Source organism: Myotis daubentonii, chromosome 11 (genome assembly GCF_963259705.1).
Source record: "Myotis daubentonii chromosome 11, mMyoDau2.1, whole genome shotgun sequence".
NCBI lineage: Eukaryota > Metazoa > Chordata > Mammalia > Chiroptera > Vespertilionidae > Myotis > Myotis daubentonii.
The window spans coordinates 70,434,871-70,460,000 of NC_081850.1; the positions used below are offsets into that span (position 1 = coordinate 70,434,871).

The 25,130-nt window shown below is 46.8% G+C and overlaps 1 protein-coding gene across 2 annotated transcripts in view; it reads left to right on the plus strand.

The window, feature by feature from the left end:
* Positions 1 to 25,130, plus strand: part of ASTN2 (astrotactin 2) — a 742,933-nt gene that overhangs the window by 556,254 nt on the left and 161,549 nt on the right. For both annotated transcript variants that reach the window (XM_059657840.1, XM_059657842.1), the window contains exon 17: positions 17,067 to 17,332. In XM_059657840.1, the coding sequence (XP_059513823.1) occupies positions 17,067 to 17,332 (266 nt within the window). The remainder of the gene's footprint in view (positions 1 to 17,066; positions 17,333 to 25,130) is intronic.

Below are 25,130 nucleotides of genomic sequence, written 5' to 3' on the forward strand. Positions count from 1 at the left end.
GATAATGCTCCAGAGAATGGCAGTTTTGCACCTTATTTTATACATTACAATAAAAAGAAGATGCAAGTGGGTTACATGAAATCCACTGGTGGTAGATTAGGGAGGTGGGGAAAACAAAACAAGGAAACCTCTGGGATTGAGTGAAAAGTAAAATGATAGATACATGCATCTTTTACAGATGTGGGTACAGGATAGTTAACAGTCAACAATTAACATGATAACAGTAACAATGAGGAGATTTATGGGCCCCTCCCTGGTGCATTGGTTGTGCCCTGAGGGGTCTGGGGAAAGGGGTTATGGTAGATGCAAAAGACAATAGAAAGGCTTAGTTAAGATAAAGATTGACCTTTGTCAGGGAAGATTCTAGCCTAGGACATGACTACCTGCCATGAACTGCTTTTAGTTGAGAAGTTTTCATTTCAGACCATCCTTTGTGGTTACTCTAGGTCTCTCGGTCTGCACGACTACACACAGGCCTTCCCTGAGGTTGCCAGGTTAGCACTTGGCCCCTTTTCATCCACACTTGGCAGAGGAGCTACATTCTGTAGTGCCTGTCCCTGCAGATTGAAGCTACCCAGGAACCCAAACCCAAGTCTAGCTTTGGGGTAGTAGGGAGAGTAGAGTCTTCCCAGGTGGGAGGTGGTCTGTCCTACTGGCTCAGGAGGTCCCCTGACCCCTTAGTTTGAGGCCAATTCTGCAGGTGACCTTATAGTTTAGCTTAGGAGCTTTGGAGCAGGAAGGGGCTTAACGTGGAATGTGCTGGGACTTGAAATCCCATGTAGGTGTGTGATGCTGCACATTGATAAAACGACAAACAGAAACAATAAAACAATAAGAAAGCTACCCTCTTTGAGCGCTCAGTATTGAGGTGCAGCTAAACACTTCACATGGCTCACTTAATCCTCATAAAGACCCTATGAGATAAGCACCTGATGCCCAGGTGATTAAATGACAAAGCCACGTGTTCCTAAGTATAAAGCCCAGATTGGAACCCAATTCTACCTGAGAATGCACCCTCTTAACCTTGTTTCATCTCTCTGCCCATTTCTTTATCTCTAAATGAAAATGAGGTTTATCTCTAAATGCAAATAAGGACTAAGATTATAATATATAGTGGTTACATTTAATTAATTGTAAATATGTATATTATAATTAGCTGTTATACTCTCCGGACTGTTGGCCCCAGAAACGCCAGCTCCCAGCATTTCAGATATTGAAGGCAATGGGAGGTTGGATTGGCATACTTCATGGCATCCTTTGAGTGGGCCTGGGGGCTCTGTACGCCTGGGTTGGCATAGAGCTCTGGGCCTATCTGAGACTTCAAGGATATGCTTACAAGCCAGGGCCAGCCAGGGTTTGATCAGACCGGCCAGGCAGGAGTGGGCTGAAGACCCTGGGGCAGGTTTTGCTCAGAATTAGCACAGACAGTGGGTGCAGACAGAACCTCGCGGGGCCAGGAGAGCAGGGGTGCTTGCTTCTCCCACTTTCCTGGGCTCCTGGGAACTCCCAGGTGCTCACTGCATGCTCAGCAAGTGCCAGGACTTATAATTTGGTGATTTTTCATAAAGTGCATACTGGGTTGGGCTTTAATTCCCCACTTCCTTGCCATCTCCCCCAGTGGGCTGCAATCTCCCTGAAGGACAATGCCCATTTGTTATATCTTATTAGCACAGTTCCCAGCACATAAGAGTTGCTGAGTCAGTGAGTCAGACTCAGAGATGTGACCTCAGGCAAATCACATCCCCTGTCTGACCTAGAGTTATTCTAGCTGCAAAATAACTCCATGGGGTCAGGTGGGTAAGAGCCAGCCATTTTTGTACACACCAGCAATATACCAGGTTCTTCATAGATATTATCATAAATCAGAATTAATGCCCCCAACAAATGACTCAAGGAGATATCAGTAGCTCCATCTTGCAAAAGAGGCAGCTGAGGTTCAGCAAGATGAACTAGCTCGCTCACAGTTGCCGCCTGGGAAGCCATAGGGCTGGGGTACAAACCCAGGCCAGTTGGGTTAGGACAGAGGTGGGCAACCTTTTTGTGAGTGCGTGCCAAAACCAGCAAAATCTCTGACTCAAAATTCTTCTGCGTGCCAGCCCTAATTTTTTGAGAACATGTTACGCCTACTTGATATCTCTTAAGGTGTACGTATGTGAAGAACCTTGAAGAAATAATAAAATTCATTCGAGCGACAAAAACGCAGTATATGATGATGAAAAATACATTTATTTTTTAATGTATACATGTACACTGATAGTCCGACAGAAAACTTTATGACTCCGTTTGATATTATCAGTGGGACTTTTGCTGCTGCATCACTGATGACAGAGATTTTACATCAGGTTTATATTTCATGACCTTCAGAGATATGCACGAGCTACTACTTTCATCTGTCAGGCTACTCTTATTATGAGGCTTAACAAAATTCATCACTGAGAACAAAGATTCACAGCGTATGTGGATGAAACCAAAACGCTGGTCGGATCTAGGAAGGCAGGGAGAGTTAAGGCAGAGGCATAGAAATTGCTCTTCCCCTCTCTCGTCAATCCATGTCTATGGTCTTTAAGATAACTTGTTATGTAAAATTATTTATTTATCTAAGACGCACCTACACTGAATTTATCTGAAAAATAAAAAAGTCAATATTAAGAAAAAAATTGTAAATGGAAGATTATAAAAGAGGGTTTCGCGTGCCAGCAAAAGTTACTGGCATGCCATGTCTGGCACGCGTGCCAGGGGTTGCCCACCCCTGGGTTAGGACATACTCTGAACCACCACCTAGACTACCCATATTTTATGACAGCAGCTCTCTTTTTACCAGGTAAGCTTTGTTGGTAAGATTCAAAAGAGAGAGGAGATGACAGTGCTTAGGAAGTCAAGGAGTACAGGCCAGATCATGGCTGTCATAACCATGGAGCGTGATGCTGCCAAGGGGAAGACACGCACATGAGCTGTTCTGAGCCGTATCACCAGAGGAGAGGCCTTGCCCCCTGCCCGGGGTTTCTGCCTGTTGGAGACTCAGCGAGGCCACTTTCACCAGAATGGCAAGGAGCTGTGTAAACAGGGGCCTGGAGTTCTTCCACCAGCCCCCGTCAGGTGGCGGAGAGGGGAGAGTTACTGCCAGGTATTTTCTTCCCAGCCTTGAGACTTACTTACACCCTCTTCTCAGACAGGTGGGGAGTTTGCACCCTGTTTGCTGATAACCAGTTACCAGCCCAATGTCTTAATTCAGGACTGGTGGTATTTTTCTGCTGATGTTCCCCCAATCGCAGAGTGGAGCCAGTGGGGCTTCTGATAGTCTGGGGCTGTAGTTCAAGCAAGGTTTTAAATAATGACAACAGCAACAACAACAAAAAAGTCTTAAAAAAAAATCTGTGTTTGACTATCTTGTTTTTAATGTTTAAATTAGCTACCAGTTTAATTAATTATCCTACCACAAAATCTCAGAGTGAAATAAACATACTAGGAAAATGCACTCATTCTAATCCTGTGGCTTTGTATACCCTGGTACTATGTTAGCATTCCTCGTACACAGAAGCATTTTTAAAATACTCTCTGTGAAACCAGCATACCTCAGAGATATTGGGGGTCCAGTTCCAGATCCCTGCAATAAAGCGAATATGATAACAAAGCGAGCCATAGGGATTTTTTGGTTTCCCAATTAGTCTATTAAGTGTACAATACCATTATGTCTACAAAAATCTATAGCCCTAAATTTAAAAATACTTAACTGCTAAAAATGCTAACCATCATCTGAGCCTTCATCTGAATCATTATTACAGTAGTGACATCAACGATCACTGATCACAGATCACCCTAACAAATGTAATAATTTAAAACTGGAATATTGCAAGAATTACCAAAATACGACACAGAGACAGCTTGCCTCAAACCTGTTGGTGCCACAATAGTGCAAACAAAAAGGGTTGTGATAAAACTTTAATTTGCGAAAGAGCGCAGTATCTGCGAAGTGCAATAAAGCAAAAACACAATAAAACGAGATGTGCCTGTGCTCTGTTCAGCATCCTGTATAATAAAAGGCTAATAGGCAAAGCAACCGAATGGTGGAACGACCGGTTTCTATGACACGCACTGACCACCAGGGGGCAGATGCTCAATGCAGGAGCTGCCCCTGGTGGTCAGTGTGCTTCCACAGGGGGAGCACCGCTCAGCCAGAAGCCGGGCTCAATGGCTGGCGAGCGCAGCAGCGGTGGCAGGAGTCTCTCCCACTTCTGCGGCAGTGCTAAAGATGTCCGACTGCCGGCTTAGGGGAGCGGGCCTAAGCCAGAAGCCAGACATCCCCTGAGGGCTCCCAGACTGCGAGAGGGTGCAGGGCAGACTGAGGGGGACCCCCCCCCCCGTGCACGAATTTCATGCACCAGGCCTCTAGTTTTAATATAATGGCTTTTCATTTCACATTTACACCACCTGTATCAGTTTCTTAGGACTATCATAACAAAGTACCTAGTTTGTAGTGATTTGAGCTAGCGTAGATGGTCAAAGATCAGCGGCATCAAATACTGGCGGAGTAGGTGGCTTGATAAATGCTAGTAGCAGTGAAGGCTTGCCCAGAGAATATTCGCTGAGTAGTGTCAGGAACTTCAACTCAGCTCAAAGCTAAATGAGGACGATTGGGAACTATCCCATGGGCCTTATTTCTGCTATGCCCCACCTCTCAACCCCCGTGCATGCTTCCTGTCCTCTTGGCTCCAGGGTTTCAGCCAGCTTTCTCTTGATGGCTACCATTACTCTCTCCATCAGTTGGTGTCTGTAAGACTGGCAGGCGGCCCAGGAAGAGATAGACTTTTTGCTCCACCCCCTCCCCACCTCTACCATACATTCTCATGTCACTGCTATTCATTATTCTAATTTATTTTTCTAAAAATAGGAAACTTTTACTGTTATTTTAAAATATTTAAATATACTGCAAGCGAAAATGCGTTTAGAAGAAAGAATCAAAACAGCACATAATGTAGTTGTGGAAAATCCCTCTTCATCCTACTCCCCGGCAATAACTGTCTGTAGTGATTCTATGTAATTCTCCAGGTAGCCCTCTTCTCTCGGTGTTTTATTGGGGAAGGCACACATATACGGAGAAAAAATGATAGAGTGAGTCCCTGTGTGCTCATCACCTTGCAATACTTGTCAATATTTTGCCAATTTTGCTTCAACTATCTCTCACTTCCAATTTGCTTTCTGCTGCTGGAGTCTTTTAAAGCAAATCCCAGATATCATATCATTCCTCCTGTAAATACCTCAGTATGTGTCTCTAACAGATAATTATTTTTTTAACATCATCATCACATCTAGCACTTCATATTCAAATTTCCTTTATTGCTTCAAAACATCTTTCTGTAGTCGATGTGTTTAAATAAGAATCAAAATGTCCACATGTTGTACTAGGTCTTCCTTAATCAGTAATAATTACACCTTAAAATTTTGCTATTATTTGTTGAAGACATTGGCTTCTTTGACTTTTAGAGTTTTTTTGCTTTGCAGATTAGCTCATTGCTTTGTGTGTGTGTGTGTGTGTGTGTGTGTGTGTGTGTGTGTGTGTTTTAATTTGTTGTTTTTTTAACATGTTCCTCTCTCCTAGGGATTCATCAATTTGTGTTGTTTGTTTGTTTGTTTGTTTGATGGACCCCTTTTATAAAATGATGCAGGCTATTGACCCCCACCACCCCCTGCCACCTTCTCAGAATAATGTATTTAAATGCATAAAATGAGATACCTGAGGACTACATAAGAAATTACATCAAGATAGAGCTATCAAAATATTTTTAAAAAACGAATTTGTAATGGAGTAATATATAGCCTTCTTTATTAATGACAATATTTAATGGATATTCTAATAGCTATGAACATCAATAATTCAAATATTTGTGACAACTCGTAATATGATAGAAATATATGTGAATCTGACTGTGTCAAAGTCACAGGAAATGCTACACTACTATGGTTCATTACCTCCATTCATAATATAAGGAAATGCCCTAGCCAGTGTGGCCCAGTTGTTTGAAACATCATCCTGTACACCAGTGAGTGCACATACCCAGTTTGCAGGTTCAATCCCCAGTTAAGGCAGGTATAGGAGGCAACTGATGAGTGTTTCTTATTCACAGCAGTGTTGTTCTCTCTCTCTCTCTTTCTCTCTCCCCCCCCCCCATTAAAAATAAATAAATAAATAGAATATTAAATTGCACTTAGAATATACTAAAAATAAGTTTGTATTTTCCTGTACACAAGTTCACAGAACCTTGAATTCTACGCCTGGGCCCAAGGAGTGCCCACTAAAGTAGGCAGGCTATGCCATGTACTTCCTATGGCCTCATATCAAAAGCACTTACTGTCCGGTTTACTTCTTTTAGTGATATTAAGATTAAACAACAGGTCAGCTGCTGTAAGTCTGATCCATTAATTAGGAATATTCCCATCAGCCTTTCTCTTACTGGCTTTAGGATTCATCAGTGATAGCTGTCTAGATCTCTTGTGTTAGATTGCAAAATAGTAATTTTCTAATTCTGTCATTCTTCCTGTCTTTATAACCTGCAATATTTCCGTGAAAAAACAATGTCATTATTCTGAAACCCAGTTTCCTCAGTTGTAAAGAAGGGTTATAAAAGGGAACATTCCTAGTCCAAATTGCGGTTATGAGAATTCAATGAGAATGGCTTTTGCTTATAAAAAAGAATAGAAGCTCAGGAAATGAGGATTTCCTTTCTGCTCTCTCCCCCTTTTTATGGACTTCCCCCCACCCTTTCTTAAAAATAACACTAGGTTGTTAGGATAATACTAGAGGCCCGGTGCACGAATTCATGCACGGGTGAGGTCTGGCTGGCCCTGATTGGGGCCGGGCTGGTGAGCGGGAGGGGCTGCGGGCAGTTGGCTGGCCAGCCCCACCCCCAATCGGGCCAGTTGGCCTGCCGCAGTGGGCGTCATAGTCCCCAGTTGTTCTGGTCGTCCTAGCATTCTGGTCACTGGCTTTTTATATATATAGATTGGAATAATAAGAACTGGAATTTGTTGGGTGTCACGAGTATACATTATTTTAAATTCAAGCAGCAACTTTGCCTTGTCCGTAATGTTATCCTTATTGCATACATAGAAGAGCAGAGGCTCTGAGAGGAAGCCTCTTAAGCTTGCCCATGGCCACCTGCAGAGCCTCCCCCAGGCCACAGTCACCTTTTGTTTGAGTCAGGAGATGGTGCTCTTCCACTTGGCTTCAATCCTGTGGGCGCAGGCATGGCCCGCGGGACATGGTGGGACCCAGTTTCCACTCCTCCCCTCGCTTTGTCGGGTTCTGCACGGCACAGCTTGCACACCTGTGCCCAGAGGCCCTGGTTGCACGCATAGAAATCCAGACCCAGGTCTGCCTCACATTCAGACTGTCAACGTAAGAAACATCGAAGCCTGCAAGAATTTTTATGAGTTTATTTGAGCCAAACTGATGCCAGGAAGCAAAACCTCAAAGGATTGAGAAAATGCTCCCAAGAATGGCAGTTTTGCACCTTATTTTATGCATTAGAATCAAAGGAGAAGACTTAAGGGGGTTACATGAAATCCAGTGGTGATAGGGAGGCAGGAGAAAGCAAAGCAAGGAAATCTCTGGGACTGGATAAAAGAAAAAGGAGCAGACTCATACTTCTTAACAATTCACCTGATAATCATAACAATGAGGGGATTTGTGGTCTCTGCTCTGGTGAGGTGGTTGGCTTTGAGGAATGGGGGTGGAAATTACTTTGATATTCCAAAGAGAAGTTATCAGGTATGTTACTGTGGATGCAAAACAAGACAACAGGCAGGCTCAGTTAAGGTGAAGATTGACCTCTGTTAGAGAAAAAGACTGGCCTAGGACATGACGACCAGCCATGAACAGCTTTTAGTTAGAAAGTTTTCATTTCAGACCATCCTGCGTGGTTACTTTAGGTCTCTGAGTTTGTAAGGCTGCCACATAGGCCTCCTTGTCAGGTTTAGTCTGTGGCCCCTTTCTTGTCCACAAGACCACATCATCCCACAGCTACCTGGGAGTTCATCTTCCTGGTACCTTCAGGATCCTGCTCCATCCATGGTCTCTTCTCTCTGCTTTATCTCTAGCCCAGTGGTTCTCAACCTTCCTAATGCCGCGACCCTTTAATGCAGTTCCTCATGTTGTGGTGACCCCCAACCATGAAATTATTTTCGTTGCTACTGTATAGCTGTAATTTTGCTACTGTTATGAATCGTCATGTAAATATCTGATATGCAGGATATATTTTCATTGTTACAAATTGAACATAATTAAAGCATAGTGATTAATCACAAAAACAATATGTAATTATATATTCAGTGTGTGTTTTCCGATGGTCTTAGGCGAGCCCTGTGAAAGGGTCATTCAACCCCCAAAGGGGTTGCGACCCACAGGTTGAGAACCGCTGCTCTAGCCCCATTTCTCTCCTTCTCTCTGGCTTCTCCTTCCTAGCTCACATACTCAATCAAAGCTCTATTCTTGGGGACCACTTGGTCTGGAGCAAATCATCTATATATATAAAAGCCAAATATGCAAAGTATCCCTTTGGGAGTTCGACCGACTGGGAGTTTGATCGCTCGCAGTGTTGTGCGCTGACCACCAGGGGGCGCCACGGAACGAAGGGAGGCCCTGGCTGGCGGCCGGCAGCTGCTAGGGACCCTACCCATGCACAAATTTCATGCACTGGGCCTCTAGTTATTCATAATTTCACTGCTATCACCCCCACCCCTCCAACACCTAACTCCAAGCCTGGCCCTGTACCCGCCTTCTAAGCAAATGCTGGTTCAGAACCTTGTACTTGACACCAGGCTTCCTTGATCAGAGCCAAGCCTTTATTGTCTTCCCCACTGCCCTCAGTGAGCAGCAAGTTGCTTTGCACACAGTATTCATTCCTTGGCATAGGAGAACCAAGTTTTTCCCAAGAGCAATCATCTTAAACCGACACTAGAGGGCAGCAGGAGACTACACATGGCTTTGTCAGCCTCCATAACTGGCCACAGCCTACCTTGTTTCAAGTGGCTGAAGGGAATGCTAAACTTTAATGCTGACTGAACAGCAAGAGGGATTAAAAACAGAAACCAAAACCAGGCAGGGAAGGATGCCTGAGCACACCTTAGTCTGTGGGAAAGCCCACCTTTGGGTCCACTGAGCTGCACTGGGATTCTTCACTCTGTGTCTTTCTTCCTTTCTTCCTTTCTTCCTTTCTTCCTTTCTTCCTTTCTTCCTTTCTTCCTTTCTTCCTTTTCTTCCTTTTCTTCCTTTCTTCCTTTCTTCCTTTCTTCCTTCCTTCCTTCCTTCCTTCCTTCCTTCCTTCCTTCCTTCCTTCCTTCCTTCCTTCCTTCCTTCCTTCCTTTTTACAGAGAGGAAGGAAGAGAAATAGAGTTAGAAACATCAATGAGAGAGAAACATCGATCAGTTGCCTCCTGCACACCCCCTTTTGGGGATGTGCCCCCAACCAAGGTACATGCCCTTGACCGGAATCGAACCTGGGACCCTTCAGTCCACAGGCTCACGCTCTATCCACTGAGCCTAACTGGTTAGAGCACCTTTCTTTCTTTAGGACAAACAACACAGTAGAACCACATGGGTATGTCTGTACTTAAAAAAAAAAGCTAAAATAATTCTCATTTGCAAAGAATAGACATCAGCCACTGCTGTGCTACTGGTCAGTGTCCAGGGGTCCCTCTCGCTGGACACAAAGAGTCTGACCTTCCTCAGAGGTGGAACTGAAATGAGTCTCCTTGTCAGGTACCCTCCATGTCACTCTGAGCCTCGGTTCCCTCCCTTGTGAGAGGGGACAACGGTCTTGACTCTGTAGGGTGACAGGGGGGCCATCTGAGGACACAGATGTACATCAGTGAGGGCTGCATTTCACCTGGCTGCTCAGAGAAGGTCAGTGAGGAACTAGCATCCCTGTGTTACAAATAAGGAAACTGAGGTTGGAGAAGTGAAGTGACTTGCCAAGGATCTCAGATCAGATCTTGCAGCTCAACAGCTTTAGATTTAAGCATCCAATTCTACCCTTGTCTACTGTGTCCTGCTAGGGAGGGAGCAGGTCGTTTTTTGGTTGTTGTTGTTTTTTTTTTTGTTTAAATATGTTTTTTATTGGTTTTTAGAGCGATAGGAAGGGAGAGGGATACAGAAATAGGAATATCAATGAGAGAGAAACATCATTGATTGGCTGCCTCCTGCATGCCCCCCACTGGGGATCAAGCCTGCAATCTGAGTATGTACCCCTGAATGGGAATCAAATCAGTGACCTCCTGGTTCATGGGTCAATGCACAACCACTGAGCCACCCCAGCCAGGCCAGAAGCAGGTAGTTTTAAGGAGAAATTCCTGACAGGGTGGTTAAAGTGCCAGCAGGTTTCAAGGGAAAATTGACAGAATCAGACGCACACAAGCATGGAATAGTGCTGAGGTGACAGCCCTTCCTTCTATGGCCCCATATCTGGTCCAGGGAAAACCCTCGAGTGTTTTTCACATTGTCAACCTCTGGGTTCTGCTGCCTGACCAACCAGAGCTTCGGCAGGTAGAGTAAGACCCTCCCAGTTGCCCACACGTGGCGAGTCCTCCGAGAGGTGCTCTTGAGGCCCCTTCTCACAAGAATTGGGATTAGGAGGCAACATGTTCTTCCTGCGCCACCTGGGTCATTGGAAACCTGCAACCTCAGGTAATACTAGCTGTCTGCAAAGCAGGTCTCCCCTCAGCCGCCCTGTCTACCCTCTCACCTTGCTTTAGTTCCTTGTTCTGGCTGGGCTTCCTAGAGTTAGGAAACAAGTTTGGGTTCATCTCCCTCGTGAATTCTGCATACAGGGGCTTGGCTTTGGGATTTCGCTTCTAGTCTGTCTCGGTGTCTCAAGAGGCAGTCCAGTGTGAACATCCTGTTCCAGCATCAGTAATAGGGAGTAGTTGTGACAAAAATAATTGCACCACAGCCGCGACAGTCATGACAGCTAACGTGATCAAGTGTCTAGCCTTCGTCGCACCTTATTTACTCCTCCCAGTACCTCTTCCAGGCCGGCACTGTTATCTGTGATTGGCACACTCTCGGTGCTGAACTCGGACTGCCGGGCTGGGAAGTGCAGACGGCACCACACGCAAGCACAGGCCTTGGCGACGGCGGTGTAGCTGGCTCCTTCCCCTTCGTTAAGGACATTTGTGCGGGCCCTGGAGCCAGGCCTCGGCTCCAACAGGAGATAGTAACTCCGCCTAAGAAATGATCCCGTTTTAGCAATTCCTGGGAGGCCATTGCTGCAATAAAGGCCATTCTTTACGATATAAAAGTCTCACCCTCTTCCCTCCACCCTTGATGTTTCTAATTTGAGCCCCTCTGGTCCCCGTGGAGCCTTTAAATGCTCCAAGTGCAAGCCTACTGCCAAGCAAGCCCGTCTGACTGGGCGGCAGTGCCCTGAGCTGTTGCTGACTATTGGACAAACATTCGCACGACTTTGGCTCTCCCAGAAGCCCTTCGTCGGAAGCCTTTGTTTTGTTTGCTCGACGAGGCCGAGCAGTGCCATCACCTCCTGCCGAAAAGCCCTGGCTACCCTCCCAACACAGAGTTATCACTTCAACGGAGGCTTTTTTTTTTTTCTTTTTTTTTGTGGCAACAAAATAATGCCCAGCAGGAATTTGGGAGGAGAAAAAAGAGAGTTCAGTTGGCAGGTCCTCAGATGAATGGGTTGTAGTGTCATTGGGACTGAATTGGACTTGAAACCAGACATGATCCTATTTTCAGAGCATTGTTCCGAGGGATGGGAAATGGGAACAGAGGATAAGACTCTTCAGAAAGGCTCTTGATCCTTGCCTGTTAGAGACAGCCTGTTTCAACTGCACTCCCCACCCTCAGTGGCCAGGCCCCATGTGAAAACCACAAGGAGGTCAGAGTAGCCGACACATTGATCAGCTATTCATCTGTTAACTTTCCTATTGAGAGAGCTAATTTTACTTTGGGAAGAGGTCACTTGATTAGAAGCCACCAATTCATTATCAATCCTTTTTTTAAATTTATATTCTTACTAGAGGCCCGGTGCACAAAATTTGTCCATAGGGTAGGGTTCCTATGCCTGGCCAGCACTCAGGGCTGATCTGTGGGGCAACTGGTGGGGTGATTGGGGGGCCCCTGCTGGCACCCGCCTTGGCTGGCCTGGCACCACCTGCTCACTGCCCCCCCCACCTCCCACCCCCCGCTTCTGCCGCTAGTTGGGGCCTGCGGGCTGGGGGGCAGCTCCTGTGTTGAGTGTCTGTCCTCTGGTGGTCAGGGGCATCACAACGACTGGCTGTTCAGTTGATTTGCATATTAGGTTTTTATTATATAGGATTGATTTCATAGAGGAAGGAAGAGGGGGAAGGAGATAGAAACATCCATGATAAGAGAGCATCATTGATTGGCTGCCTCCTGCACGCCTCACACTGAGGATAGAGCCTGCAACCCTGGGCATGTGTCCTGACTGGGAATCGAACCATGACCTCCTGGTTCATAGGTCAATGTTCAACCACAGAGTCACACCAGCCAGGTTAATTGTCAATCTTGAAATTCACAAATCTTGGCTCTGAGACTCATCAGTGCTTTCATAAGAGCACAGTGATCAGGGTACGTAAATATATTATATATCCAATAAGTAGTTATTGAAAGTATTATTGAAAGCCTACTGTGTTCCAGGTTCTGTGTAATGTGGATATGTATGGGGATCAGCAAGACTAACACTGTTTTTGCCCTTATCGAACTTTCAGTCTGGAAAGTTCCAAAGCACAGGATGATCTATAGAGCAGGATGCTAAGAGGGTCTTTAATGTGAAACCCTACTCTAGATTGGTGGCATGTGGGGTGGAGCTCAAGGAAGGCTTTGCTGAGGAATTGGCCCTTGACCTAGGACCTAAAGGATGAGTGAAAATGAGCCAGGGGGAGCCAGGGCCTGGGGGTGGGATGGGAAAAGCATTCTGTACAGAGAAGAGCATCTGCCGAGACTTAGGAAGGCACAGCGCGTGTGCAAGCAACTTAAAGGTCAGTGCGGCCAAAAGTAAAAGAACTGGGAGCAGCAGGGGACGAGATCCGATTGGAGAGGCAGACAAGTTGACTGGAGCCCACACTACTTGCGCGTCATCTTAAAGATTTTGGTCTTTTTTCTAAAAGCAGTGACAGGCCATGGAAGAGTGTTAAGCAGGAGGGGAATATAGGCTTCACCTTTTGAAAAGATGACTTTAGCCGCAGCGTGAGGGGTCGGAAGCAGTTAGCTTTAGCGGTTGTAAAGTCTTCAGAGGGGTCATTGGTAGGATGGCTAAAGGTCTTCCCTGTTGCCACTTTCATCCAGATCATAACGTAGACAGGACACAATCTTTACCAAAAGGGCCATTGTTAATAAGTGCACATGGGACTTAGAGGTAAATGCTTTTCTCCATTTAGGTATTGGGTTCCTTCCTTGTTTAGTGATGGAGCTGGACCAGATGATACCCAAGTGCCTTCCTTTTGCAAAACCAGTCCTTAAGTTCGGCTGTGAATTCTGTCCTATTTCAATGCCGTTTTCAGCCCAGACACCGGGATTTGAACTCAACATGTTGACCTGATAGATTGAAAAAGCTAAAGATTTATTAGACAAGAGCAGAACAGCAAAGATCTGTAGCTTGTTTTGTTGTTAAATGGGTAGTTATATCTTTAACCCAATGGCTATGAATGTGTGATCAAGGGAATGTTGCATTCCTTCCCAATGACCTTATGTGCAAATGGCAAGGTGCGATGAGGGGCAGGCCATCTGCATTTTATAACAAGAGATAAGCCCTGGCTGGGTAGCTCAGTTGGTTAGAGCATCAACCTCATGTGCCAAAGTTGTGGGGTTGATCCCCAGTCAGGGCACATACAAGAATCAACCAATGAATGCATAAATAAGTGGAATAACAAATTGATGTTTCTCTCTTTCTCTAAAATCAATAAATAAAAATTTTAAAAGATACATAAAATAACACATAAAAACGATGGTTGAAGTGGTGTATTGATTATCAGACAGACCGGGGCCACGTGCTGAAAGAATCACTAACTCACCGGGTGACTTTGCAAAGTCATTTTCCTTCCTTGGGACACCATCGTCTCTTGTTTAAAATGGGAAGGCTGTACTAGATTAGTGTTTCTCCAAAGGTGCGCTTTTCATTCGTTTTTGAAAGATGTCTTCTGAAGAAAAGATGTCCTACCTTATTCTCCTTGGAAAGGCGCAACCCAAGTGTACTGATGGTCTAATTAACTCCGAAGGTTTTACTTTAATCCATCATTCTTTCACATTCCTGTTTGACTATAGGTGGACCCTTCTCTGAGACTCAGATTCCCCATCCATAACCTAAGGCTAGGGCAGAGGTTTCCAGACTTTCTCTGCAAAGGATTGGGTAGTAAATATTGTAGGCTTTGTGGGCCATGGAGTCCTTGTTGCAGCTACTAAATTCTGCCATTGTAGCCATACACAATAAAAAGAATGAGGGCTGCCCTAACCGGCTTGGCTCAGTGGATAGAGCATCAACCTGCGGACTGAAGGGTCCCAGGTTCGATTCCGGCCAGAGGCATGTGTGCCTTGGTTGCGACCACATCCCCAGTAGGGGGTGTGCAGGAGGTGGCTGGTCGACATTTCTGACTCTCTATCCTTCTCCCTCCTCTCTGTAAAAAATCAATACAATATATTTTTTTAAAAAAGAATGAGGGCTCCTATGTTCCAATAAAACTTTATTTGCAATGACAGGCAGAGGGTTGGATATGACCCATGGGCCATCGTCTACTGACCCCTGGGCCAGAGTGTATGCTAATGGCTCCCTAATGTCCTTGCAGCTCTAATACCCCATTCCCCTTCTCTCCTGAATGGTTATTCTCTCCCAAGTTCGAAGTCATTTTTTCTCCAAAACTGTCCCTATGACCTGCACTTCCAAAAGTCATCACCTTCATCGGATGTGTCCGTATGCAAGACTGTCTCCATCTCCCCAGCTGCCGAGATGCCTCCTTCACATCTTTGTTTTGTTTATCTGGGTAACTACCCATCTTTAATCCCTCTGAAGGATTGGTGAGCTGGAATACGCCTCGTCTTCCTCCCCCAGAGCCTTTGATCTGAGGCTCATAAGCATTTGCTGACAGCCAGACAGAAAAGGTGGAGCCCAGATCCCAGGCCCGAGGGCCCAGAGAGTAATGAATGAAGGCTGCATTTATTTGTATTTCCAACTGGTAAGCCCATTTCCAGTTCAGCTGCGTGTCACTGCAGGCCCAGAGCAAGAACAGGAGACAACCCTTCTTTTCCTGCCAGGCATTGGGGCCCAGGGCCTGTGGTTCCACTGAGTCAGGAGCTTGCCTTGACTTTACCAGGCTTGGAAGAAGCTGCCACCTATGGCAAGCTTCGCCCCTTAGTACAGCCTCCCCCTATTCCCTGTTTTGCCACTGAGACCGTGCATGGAAGATATCCCACGCATAACGCATAGTCTGCAACATAAGTGGAACCCTCTGGGTTGTACATATCATTTTGCTCCTTCAAGCTTTTTGATATACCACTGACCCCTCTCTCCTAAGAAATCTTAGGTAGAAGGCCAGTCTATCAAACAGATAGAAGTGGAACTTCTCTATTTGAATATGAGATGTGGGTTTGGAGTTTTCTGCCTGCTTGGTTTTCCTCTCGTCCTCTTCCAGTAGCTGCCGAGATGCTTCCTGGGATCCCTAGAATTCCTCAGGAGAATGTTGGAGTCTTTAGACTTGGTCATGAATGTCATTCTAGCCATTCCGAGTTCTATAGTCTTCCTCTTTGATTAAGTCTCAAGTGCATCCTTAGCATCCTGCTAGGCCCCAAAGAGGTGGGGACAGGAGTGGTCCCTGGTCTCCCAGACCTGATACTATGTTTGGAGAGGTCAGCAGAAAATGGGATGGGTCAGTGAGCTTAACAAGATAAGGTCTTGCAAGTGGAAATAGTTGTTCAGAGAAGAGGGACTGGGGCCAGGAGGTGAGACTTCCTGAAGAGGGTCACATTCGAATGGAGCATGGATGGGTGGTAGAAATTTGCAGAGGCAGATGGGAAACATAGGCCAGGGTGAGCAAAGGCACAGAAATGGGAGATACTTTTTGTAGGATGAAGAGAGACAGCACAGAATGGAGCACGCATGAATCAGAGCTCAGCGTGCGCACGGAGAAGAAGAAGGGAAAAGAGTTTGAACCGGGGAACAGATGAACAAAGAAAGAAAGGGGGAAGGATGTCTTTTCCAGACAGGGCTACCTCCTCCTATCACATGTATCACTCAGAACTGTTTCCATTGGTGTTATCAACCCGGGAGTTAGTTACTATAGGCTCTTGGAGGTTGGGAGATTTTTTCCAGGTTGCATTGCTATTATCAAGTGGAATTGAGATTTAAACGGAAATTGACTTGACTGCAAAGCGTGTGTTTCCCCTGCTCCATGGGACTTCATGAAAAATATAGGACTGGAGAGAGTTCATGAAAGAAAGGTAGAAATTCTTGCCCGGCCGGCATTGTTCAGTGTTTAGGCATCGACTTATGAACTAGGAGGCCACAGTTTGATTCCAGGTCAGGGCACATGCCGGAATTGCAGGCACCATCCCCAGTCTGAGGCAGCCAGTTGATGATTTTCTGTCATCATTGATGTTTCTCTCTCTCTCTCTCTCTCTCTCTCTCTCTCTCTCTCTCTCTCTCTCTCTCTTCCTTCATCTCTGAAATCAGTAAAATATACTTTTTAAAAAAGAAAGGTAGCAATTCTGTAAATTGACAATCGAAGAAAGGAATTTCTGGTTGGGAAAAAAAATCTCTGACTATTAACATTTTGCAAGGTCCTTGGAGAATGCTCTAGTCCAACCTGCCATCTTTAAATGTGTACAAAGTAAGGTCCAAAGAGAGCAAGGGAGATATTTAATGTAAATGGTAGAACAAGGCTCCATTCTGAACCGTCTGGCCAATGCTCTTAACAAAGCATCATGCACAAACCACTCTGTCATCTCTTTTCCTTTCCTGTTGACACCAGGTCCTTAGCACATCAGGACTCATGGTGGGTTCAGGAGTCCGACCTTTTGAACAATGTTGAATTTCTCTCTCCCTCTCCAGAGACCACGGAGTTGGGCAGCAAGAAAGAGCTCAAGTCCATGCCCTTCATCACCTACCTCTCAGGTCTGCTGACGGCCCAGATGCTGTCAGATGACCACCTCATCTCAGGCGTGGAGATCCGCTGTGAGGAGAAAGGCCGCTGTCCCTCTACCTGCCACCTTTGCCGCCGACCAGGCAAGGAGCAGCTGAGCCCCACACCGGTGCTGCTGGAAATCAACCGTGTGGTACCACTTTACACCCTCATCCAGGACAATGGCACCAAGGAGGTAAGCCCCCAGCCCCCCTCACCGGCACTAAGTCTAGTCTAAGTACCAACCCTCCTACTCCTGCCCTGTGGGCCATTGGTCTGTCGGGATTGTTGTCATTGTCATCACCATCATCACCATCATTATCATCATCATCATCATCATCATCATCATGACTAGCATTTATTGAGTACATATACAGCCTGATAACACCAGCTCCTATCACCGACAAACCCTCAAATCTCTGGCTTAATACAATATAGGTTATTTCTTGTTTGTGCAGAGTCAGTCATATATATATATATATATACATATATATATATATATTCAATTTTTTGTTAATCCTCACCCAAGGATATTTTTTCCATTGATTTTTAGATAGAGTGGAAGGGAGGGGGAGAGACCAAGAGAGAGAGAAACATTGATGTGAGAGACACACATTGATTGGTTGCCTCCTGCACTCACCCGGACCAAGGCCAGGATCAAGCCGCAACCTAGGTACGTGCCCTTGACTGAAATTGAACCTGGGACCCGTCAGTCCACAGGCCGATGCTCTATCCACTGAGCTGAACTGGATGGGGCTCAATTATTTTTTCGACACATAGCTTTATTCTGAGATGCACGTCATCTAGCCTGTTTTGTCCTGTGCTCCATCACAGTTGAGGTAGAGAAGGAAAGAACATGGGGGATGCTGTGAGCAGCTGAAGTGGGTCCAGGCTGAGCGTGGCACCTGTCCTTTCAGCTCCCATTCCAGTGGCTAGAACTCAGCCCTGGGCACACCTGTGTGCAGTGAGACAGGGACGTGTATTCCAGCTGTGCTTCTAGGAGGAGATATGGGTCTGGTGAAAAACTTGTGGTATCTGCCTCAGCACTGTCCTTGGGTCACCTTATTTAATTCACCCTTCAAAGCTCTACTTTTCTTATCAATATTCGGTGGCTTCAAAAGAAAGTGCAGGCATTTAATGATCTTCTGTTTGAGAAAAGGGCAATTCTATATGGTTCATTTTAATGTCATACCTGCTTTACAACTGAGCAAAGCTCAAAGATGTTCAGTGATTTGCTGAAAGTTGGTTTGCTCTAGAGACGATACACTTCATTGTGAAATGGTATCTCCTCTTTTTCCTCTTTCTGCGTCTCTCACTTTCAATTACAGTGTGTCAGGGCTGGAGGGGACCATATGCATGATGTGGTTCACTGGTGTGCAAACTTGTGTTCATGGCACACTGTTTTCACATGCAGTCTTCAGAAGCCCCAATCCATAAAAGCAGGAATAGTGATTCCACTCTTTCAGTGAGGAGGAGGAAGGTGGATAAAGTGTCCCTACTTGGTCCCCACTCTTCTCTCTGCAGAAACTCCCTGACAGCTCTGGGCGTCCAGAGGAGACAATCTGGTGGCCCCCTGACCAAGTCCAGTAGGATGTGATGGTTTATACACCCCTCCCGTAGCATCCCAGTGAGCTGAGCAGGTGGTGAGGGCTTCTGAGGACTAAGAAGGGATGAGAATAAGAGTGAGGGGGAGTATCAGGGAGACAACCCGAGGCAGAAAACAGCATGGCCTGCACAAAGGTGGAAAGAAATTCCCGATGACAGTCTAAGATATGGAAGGAGAGCGGAGATGAGGCCAGAGGGGTAAGGAAGAGTCTGGTCATTTAGGACATGGTAAGCTGAGTCATGGACTTTGAACCCTATCTGGTGGTCATTGTGATGCTGAAGATATATGATCAGCAGGAGGCTGATAGGGTTAGAATTGTGTGGTGGAAGGAGCCCTCTGGAGAGAATACTGATGGCCAACCACAGGGTGGAGTTAAGGTGTGGAATATGCATGCAATAGAATACTGCACAACGGCGCAAATGAATGAACTGTGGTGACAGTATGACATGAGTGAACATAATATTAAATGAACAAACCAAGTCCCAAAGATACATTTTAAATAGCATGATACCCTTTCTATTATTTTGTTTAAATATACACACACACACACACACACACACAATATACTACCTTTTAGGAATAAATACAGATGCAGTAAACCATTTAGAAATGGAGTCAAGGAAATGGTGAGCGTAGGATTCAGGGTGAAGGTCGCCTTGAGTTGGGGAGGCAGAATGACGGCGTGAGGGAGCGTTCATTACACTTACCTAGTCAAGTCCCCAGCAGGCGTAGTGAGTGGTGGATGCGTGGGAGTTCATTAGAGAATTACAACTAGCTAACTGACTAGCACCCACTGGATGTCACGTGAAGCCTGACCAGGTGTCGTGCAACAATGAGCTGGAGTCATGAATCAAGCATCGCGAATGATCTAATTCTGTGCATCAGAGGTCCCCAAAGTAACAACACCACAACAGGCAGGTACGCATCTGTCTCCTCGCCTCTGGCTTCAGGGCAGGAGTCCCCTGGGGGCATGTAAGTGGGAGCAGGCACCCGTGGCAGCTGTTGAAGCTTCCAGTGAAGACCAAGTGTTGTCTCCGATCAAGTCTTGGGTCCGACCAGTGTTGTGTCAGGGAGCAGTGAGGGGCTGAGCTCCCCCTACACAGCTGCCATGGTGGGGGAGGCTATTAACAGTCCCAGGTACTGCTCTGTGAGCTTGAACCCAGGACTGCCATCCCGGGCCACCCCACCTCCGCATCTATAAGTGGCACAATAACAACTCGGTCCGGGGACTTGGGTGACGTGTTCTTGGCACATGCGTGGTAGCAGAGGAGTGGTAGTTCCGTTCTTCTTTGCTTAGGAGTCAGATGACCTCATTTCTGAATTCTGCGCCAGCTTCCCTTACAATAGTCAACTCTGGACCTTCAGGGAGGTCTTCCTGAGGCCCATTCATGAGGGTGTGAAAGTGGCCACTAGATGTCACTGTTCTCCTTACAGAACTCGAGCCCTTGGCGCACTAGGCATTGATTCGTTAACTCAGTATTTTTGAGCACCTACTGTATGCCAAGTACCCTGTCATACCCTGAGAAGTGAGGAGTATGACGAGCAGACACGGTCTTTATCTTCATGGGGTTTACAGACTTTTGAGAAGACAGATATTAATAAGTAAAGTCAGACTGTGCTGAGTACCAAGAGAATTCCGGGCCGTGGTTTGAAAGTGTGGGACAGGGGCCTTGTCAGGGGAGGGGAGGCTTCCCTGAGGAAGTGACACTGAAACTGGGGCCAGCTGCATGAAGTGTGGTGGACTGCGTTTGGGAGAGGGGAGAAGGCCGAGCACGTGCTCTGGTGAAGGCCCAGCTCCTTCGAAGGCCTGAAGGATGAGCAGAGGCGGCCCCTTTCCCTGGGGAACTGAGTGACCACCTGTGTGGCAGAGACCGAGGGCGAGGGGCAGCTCCACGGGCAGTGCTGAGGGGAGGCAGCAGGACCAGGCCAGGCAGAGCCGTGAAGGCTGGGCTGGCCAGGAGTTTGGTCCCTGGTGGTGGGGAGCCATGGCAGGGTTCTGGCAAAAGAGCATGGGTGCTGATTCTCAGCTCCCAGCACTGCTCCTCTGTCATCCCCTCCCAGAAATGTTGGAGCTGGTTGAGTAGAACTGGCTTCCTCTGAGGCTCCAGTTTCTTTGCCCCACCCTTGAACCCCAAGACAGGCCTGTTTAAAGTTTCTCGGCAGCCTGGGGGCTGTGGTGGTTGGGCGTTCCCAGGGAGCCAGGCTGCGGTGGAAGTGGGTAGGGCAGCCCCATCGCAGGTCTGGAAACCATCCTGGAAGAGGGACTATGGGCACAGAGGGAGGCCGGCGTGATGAGAAAGCAGCCGTTCTCATCGTCTCCATCACTTGTTTTCCTTCCTCTTCCCAAGTCCCCATCGCTCCTTCTCTCATGGTTTCTCCATCTTTCCGCCTTTCTGTTCAGTGGGCGGCAGAGGCCATATGCATAAAAGACTGGGACTCTGACACTGAGGTCTTGCAAGGCTGGGTACATGCTTGTTCCTTCTGGGCCTTTATTCCCCACCTGAGAACAAAGTACTGCTAGGAGGAGTGAGCTGCTTTCTGCGCTTCCTGCAAGGGACTTAGTCCAAGTGGAATCAGACAGTAGAGGCGCTGCACTCCACCCAGGTTGGCCTGGAATCCTGCCTTAATCTCACAGTCCCGGACGATTTCTACGTCATGGGACTCACATGAAATAATGACTGTGTAGTGTCTGCCTGGCTCATCTCATGTAACAGGCAACCTTTTTCTGTAGTGATGCGAAACACGATGTGGCCCCTTCCTTTGCCTTTGCTTCCTTTGGTACCTTCTCTTCTAGGTGGTACTTGATAATGTCGCAGATACCCAAAGGGCTAGGGACAGGACAGGTAGGGTGGGACCTGTGTTTTGAATGGGAGAAGTCATCAGTGAGCCCGAAAGGGCAGCTCACCTGTGGAGGTAGTTTCGGAGCCTTTCTCGCTCTATAAACGCTTCTGGAACACATGCTCTGTGGGTAAGGAACACCACAGATGGAGTTAAACTCGAGTAGAATGACTTCCTTCTCCTGTAGACCTTCCAAAGCAGGCGGGAACCACTCTTCTATGGGAGGGCGCCCAATGACTTGGGTTATTAGAGGTGCCGAGGCAGCTCCCTGTCCCATTTCAGGACGCAGTCAGGAGCATCTGGAAGGGGGTGGACTGGCCTGAGGTCTCTGGGGCAGTTCTGGCCTCTGCATCTGGACCAGGGCCAGGGTGAGCTCTGATAGCCTGGGGACCACTGGGCATAGTGCGTGCCTTCTGCCCCAGCTGGACAAGAACCCGTCATTCTGCTTCACGCTGTGGTTTAGAACAAGTGAAGCAGGGAAATGGCTTTGTGATGGGGAGTTTGATTAATATGTAAATCTCCTCCCTCACATGTTCACTGACCCACGCAGAGCCCAAAGCCGCAGAACTTGGCCAAGCATAACTAGTACTTGATGTACAAGACTTCGTGTGCCTGGTAATTTAGCCTTTGGGTGAAGAAGAGGAGGAGACTCTGAGGCGGGGAGATAGAACAGTGTTTTGGGAAAGAGCCAGGCAGAGCTGGATTTGAATTCTATCTCCGCCATTGACTGTCTGGTTGACTTACTTTTACTCATGTGTAGAAAGTAGTCACTCTATGATCTGTCCCTACCCATCTTGGGGTTAAATGTTTTCTTTGGAAGAGCTACAGAATTGGGACACCTGGCACCTGGAATCAGCTACACCTGGGACACCCAGGCTCCATCCTTGAAAATTTTTAAAAAATGGATTTTGGAGAGGAAGGGAGGGAGGGAGGGAGGGAGGGAGAGAGAGAGAGAGAGAGAGAGAGAGAGAGAGAGAGAGAGAGAGAGAAACATCAATGATGAGAGATAATCATTGATCAGCTGCCTCCTGCATACCCCCTACAGGGGACTGAACCCACAACCTGGGCATGTGTCCTAACCGAGAATTGAACCATGACCTCTTGATTCATAGGTCAACGCTCAACCATGGAGCCACACCAGCTGAGCTCCGTCCTTGGTTTTTATATGACATTAGACATGGATGCTTCCACTGTTTGGCTCTCCGTGCCTTTATCTGTGTGATAAGTACTGGTTAACTTTACCCACATTCCCCTCTGGCCTTGTGATATTCAGATCTGACTTCTACCCTGAAAATAAGGAAAATATTTTGAGGTTGGAAGAGGCATCCTGGGACCTGCAACACATTTTTCATGCAGAGATATTCCCAGTTTAACTCCTTAATATTGGGAAGGCAACGGTATGCACCTCTTGTCCTCTATCCCAAGCTCACAGCATTTATGAGTGGAGAGGGATATTAAAGTTATATCCTGTTTATTCTCCAGATCGACCTCTTTCCTTGACACGCAGTAACACTGAGACCTAGAGATGAAGAGAGACTTGCTCCAGGTTACGTAGCCAGTACTGAAATCGGAGTGGTCAGGCATGGCTTCCGATCTCAGAAATGCCTTCTCTCTGAGACTCAGTTTCCCCGTTGTGAAGTGGGTGGTGCTAGCTTGCCCGCAGGGTTCTCATGTAGAAACATCAGGAGCCCGTTGGCTATTGTTCTGAAGACTGTAAAACACCCTGTAGATCAGAATCCTTCTTTTCCAGTGCCCGGGTGCCCTCCCCTGACTTCCGGTAATGTGAGGTGTGTGTGTTCCTCTCTCTCTCTCTCTTTTCCTTCGGCCCCAGGGAGAGCTGTGTGTAATTTTGGTCTCGTTGTGGTTGTCGGACCTTCCAGCAGAGCCTCCCTCTCGGCCAGAAATTCTTGTTTTCTCTATGTACACTTCTTGGCCCCGATTGAAAAGAGAATTCCAAGCGGTTGCTCTTTGAAGAGAAAGGAACAGCCAAAATCGTGCCCCCCAACAACCACCCCGTTATTATTACCACCACTGCCACTATGGCTATCACAACCACCCTCGCCATCGCCGCCGTTACTGTTACCGTGCATGGGGCGCGGTGCGTGCCGGGACCAGGACCAGGCTAGGAGATGTGATACAGAGGGAGGAAGGCATCAATCCTGCCTTCAAGGAGCCCGTGGGGGGGCGGAGGAGGCAGAAGAGCCACAGGAGTAACTTTAATTACTTGCATCTGCTGCATTAACGCACCGTTTATTTTCAAATAACACAACAGGCGTTCCAACAGTGTTAGAAAAGAGGGAGAAGGAAACTCTGAAAGGGAGGATCTGGACAGGATTCTTGGGGCGGGGCAGGTGGATGTGGACAGAGAGTGGAATAGCTCGAGGCAAGTCGGCTGCTGCTGAAATAATACTATCTGTCAGATACAAATCATCTGCGGAAACTGCGCCCAGGGCTTCACTGCTTTATCTCATTTCGTCATTGAGCAACTCAGGAGCGAAGTCCGACTATCCCTGTGTAATAGGTGGGGAGACTGAGGCTCAGAGGAGCTTGCAGCCAGGTCTGTAAAACTCCAGGGCTAGTCTAGGCCAGAGTTGGAAAAGGAGCCCTCCACCTGTAAAATCCATCTGTTCTCATAAAGAAAATGTCTGCACATGGCCACTCTCACCTCTTTGTATGTCATCCATGGACGCTTTCCTGTGATGGTGGGATGCTCACTAAGTCAGGGATGGGGGACATGATGCCCACGGGCCGTATAAGGCCCATCAAATCATTTGGTCCGGCCCTGCCAAGGCATTAGGGATGAGTAGTGCCTGACCAAATATAGCAGGCTAATTTTTAAGTTGATAATTCTGTATGGCTGCGAATGAGGTTATAAATATCCAAATGGCCCTTGGCAGAAAAAAGGTTCCCCACCCCTGGAACATCCTTGACAAAAATGCTTGACAAACCTTGGTCTAAAGTGTATTAGACAGGAAGGGGAAAGAAAGCATGCCAAATACTATGTGTCAACCATAGAGAAGACTAAATCCCAGCAATTATTTAAAACTTTTTTATTATCAAATATATTGGGGTAACGTTGGTTAGTAGCCTGTGTAAATGTCAGGTGTATAACTTTATAGCACAAAACCTGTACACTCTATCGCGTGCTCACCACCTGAGGTCTGGTCTCCTTCCGTCACCTTGTATTTGACCCCCTGTACCCTCTTCACTCTACCCCCACCACCCTTGCCCTCTGGTAACCATTCTATTGTCTGAATTTGAGGTGTTTTTTGTTTTTATGAGTGAAATGATACAAAAACCCAACTGCTACTGAGTGCCAACAATAGCCCTAGCTTTGTAAAGTGCTTTATGCAGATAAATATATGTCCCCTCATTCTGTCCTGCTAGCACCCATTTGAAGTATGCACAGTTATGCCCGTTTCACCAGTTCAAAAGCAAAAACTGAAGGCTTTAAAGAGATACATAATTTATCTGAGGTCACATAGCTTCTGACCTGTGGGGTCAGAATTCAGACCCAGATGTCAGTGTGTAAAGCTTATGCGTTTCTCAT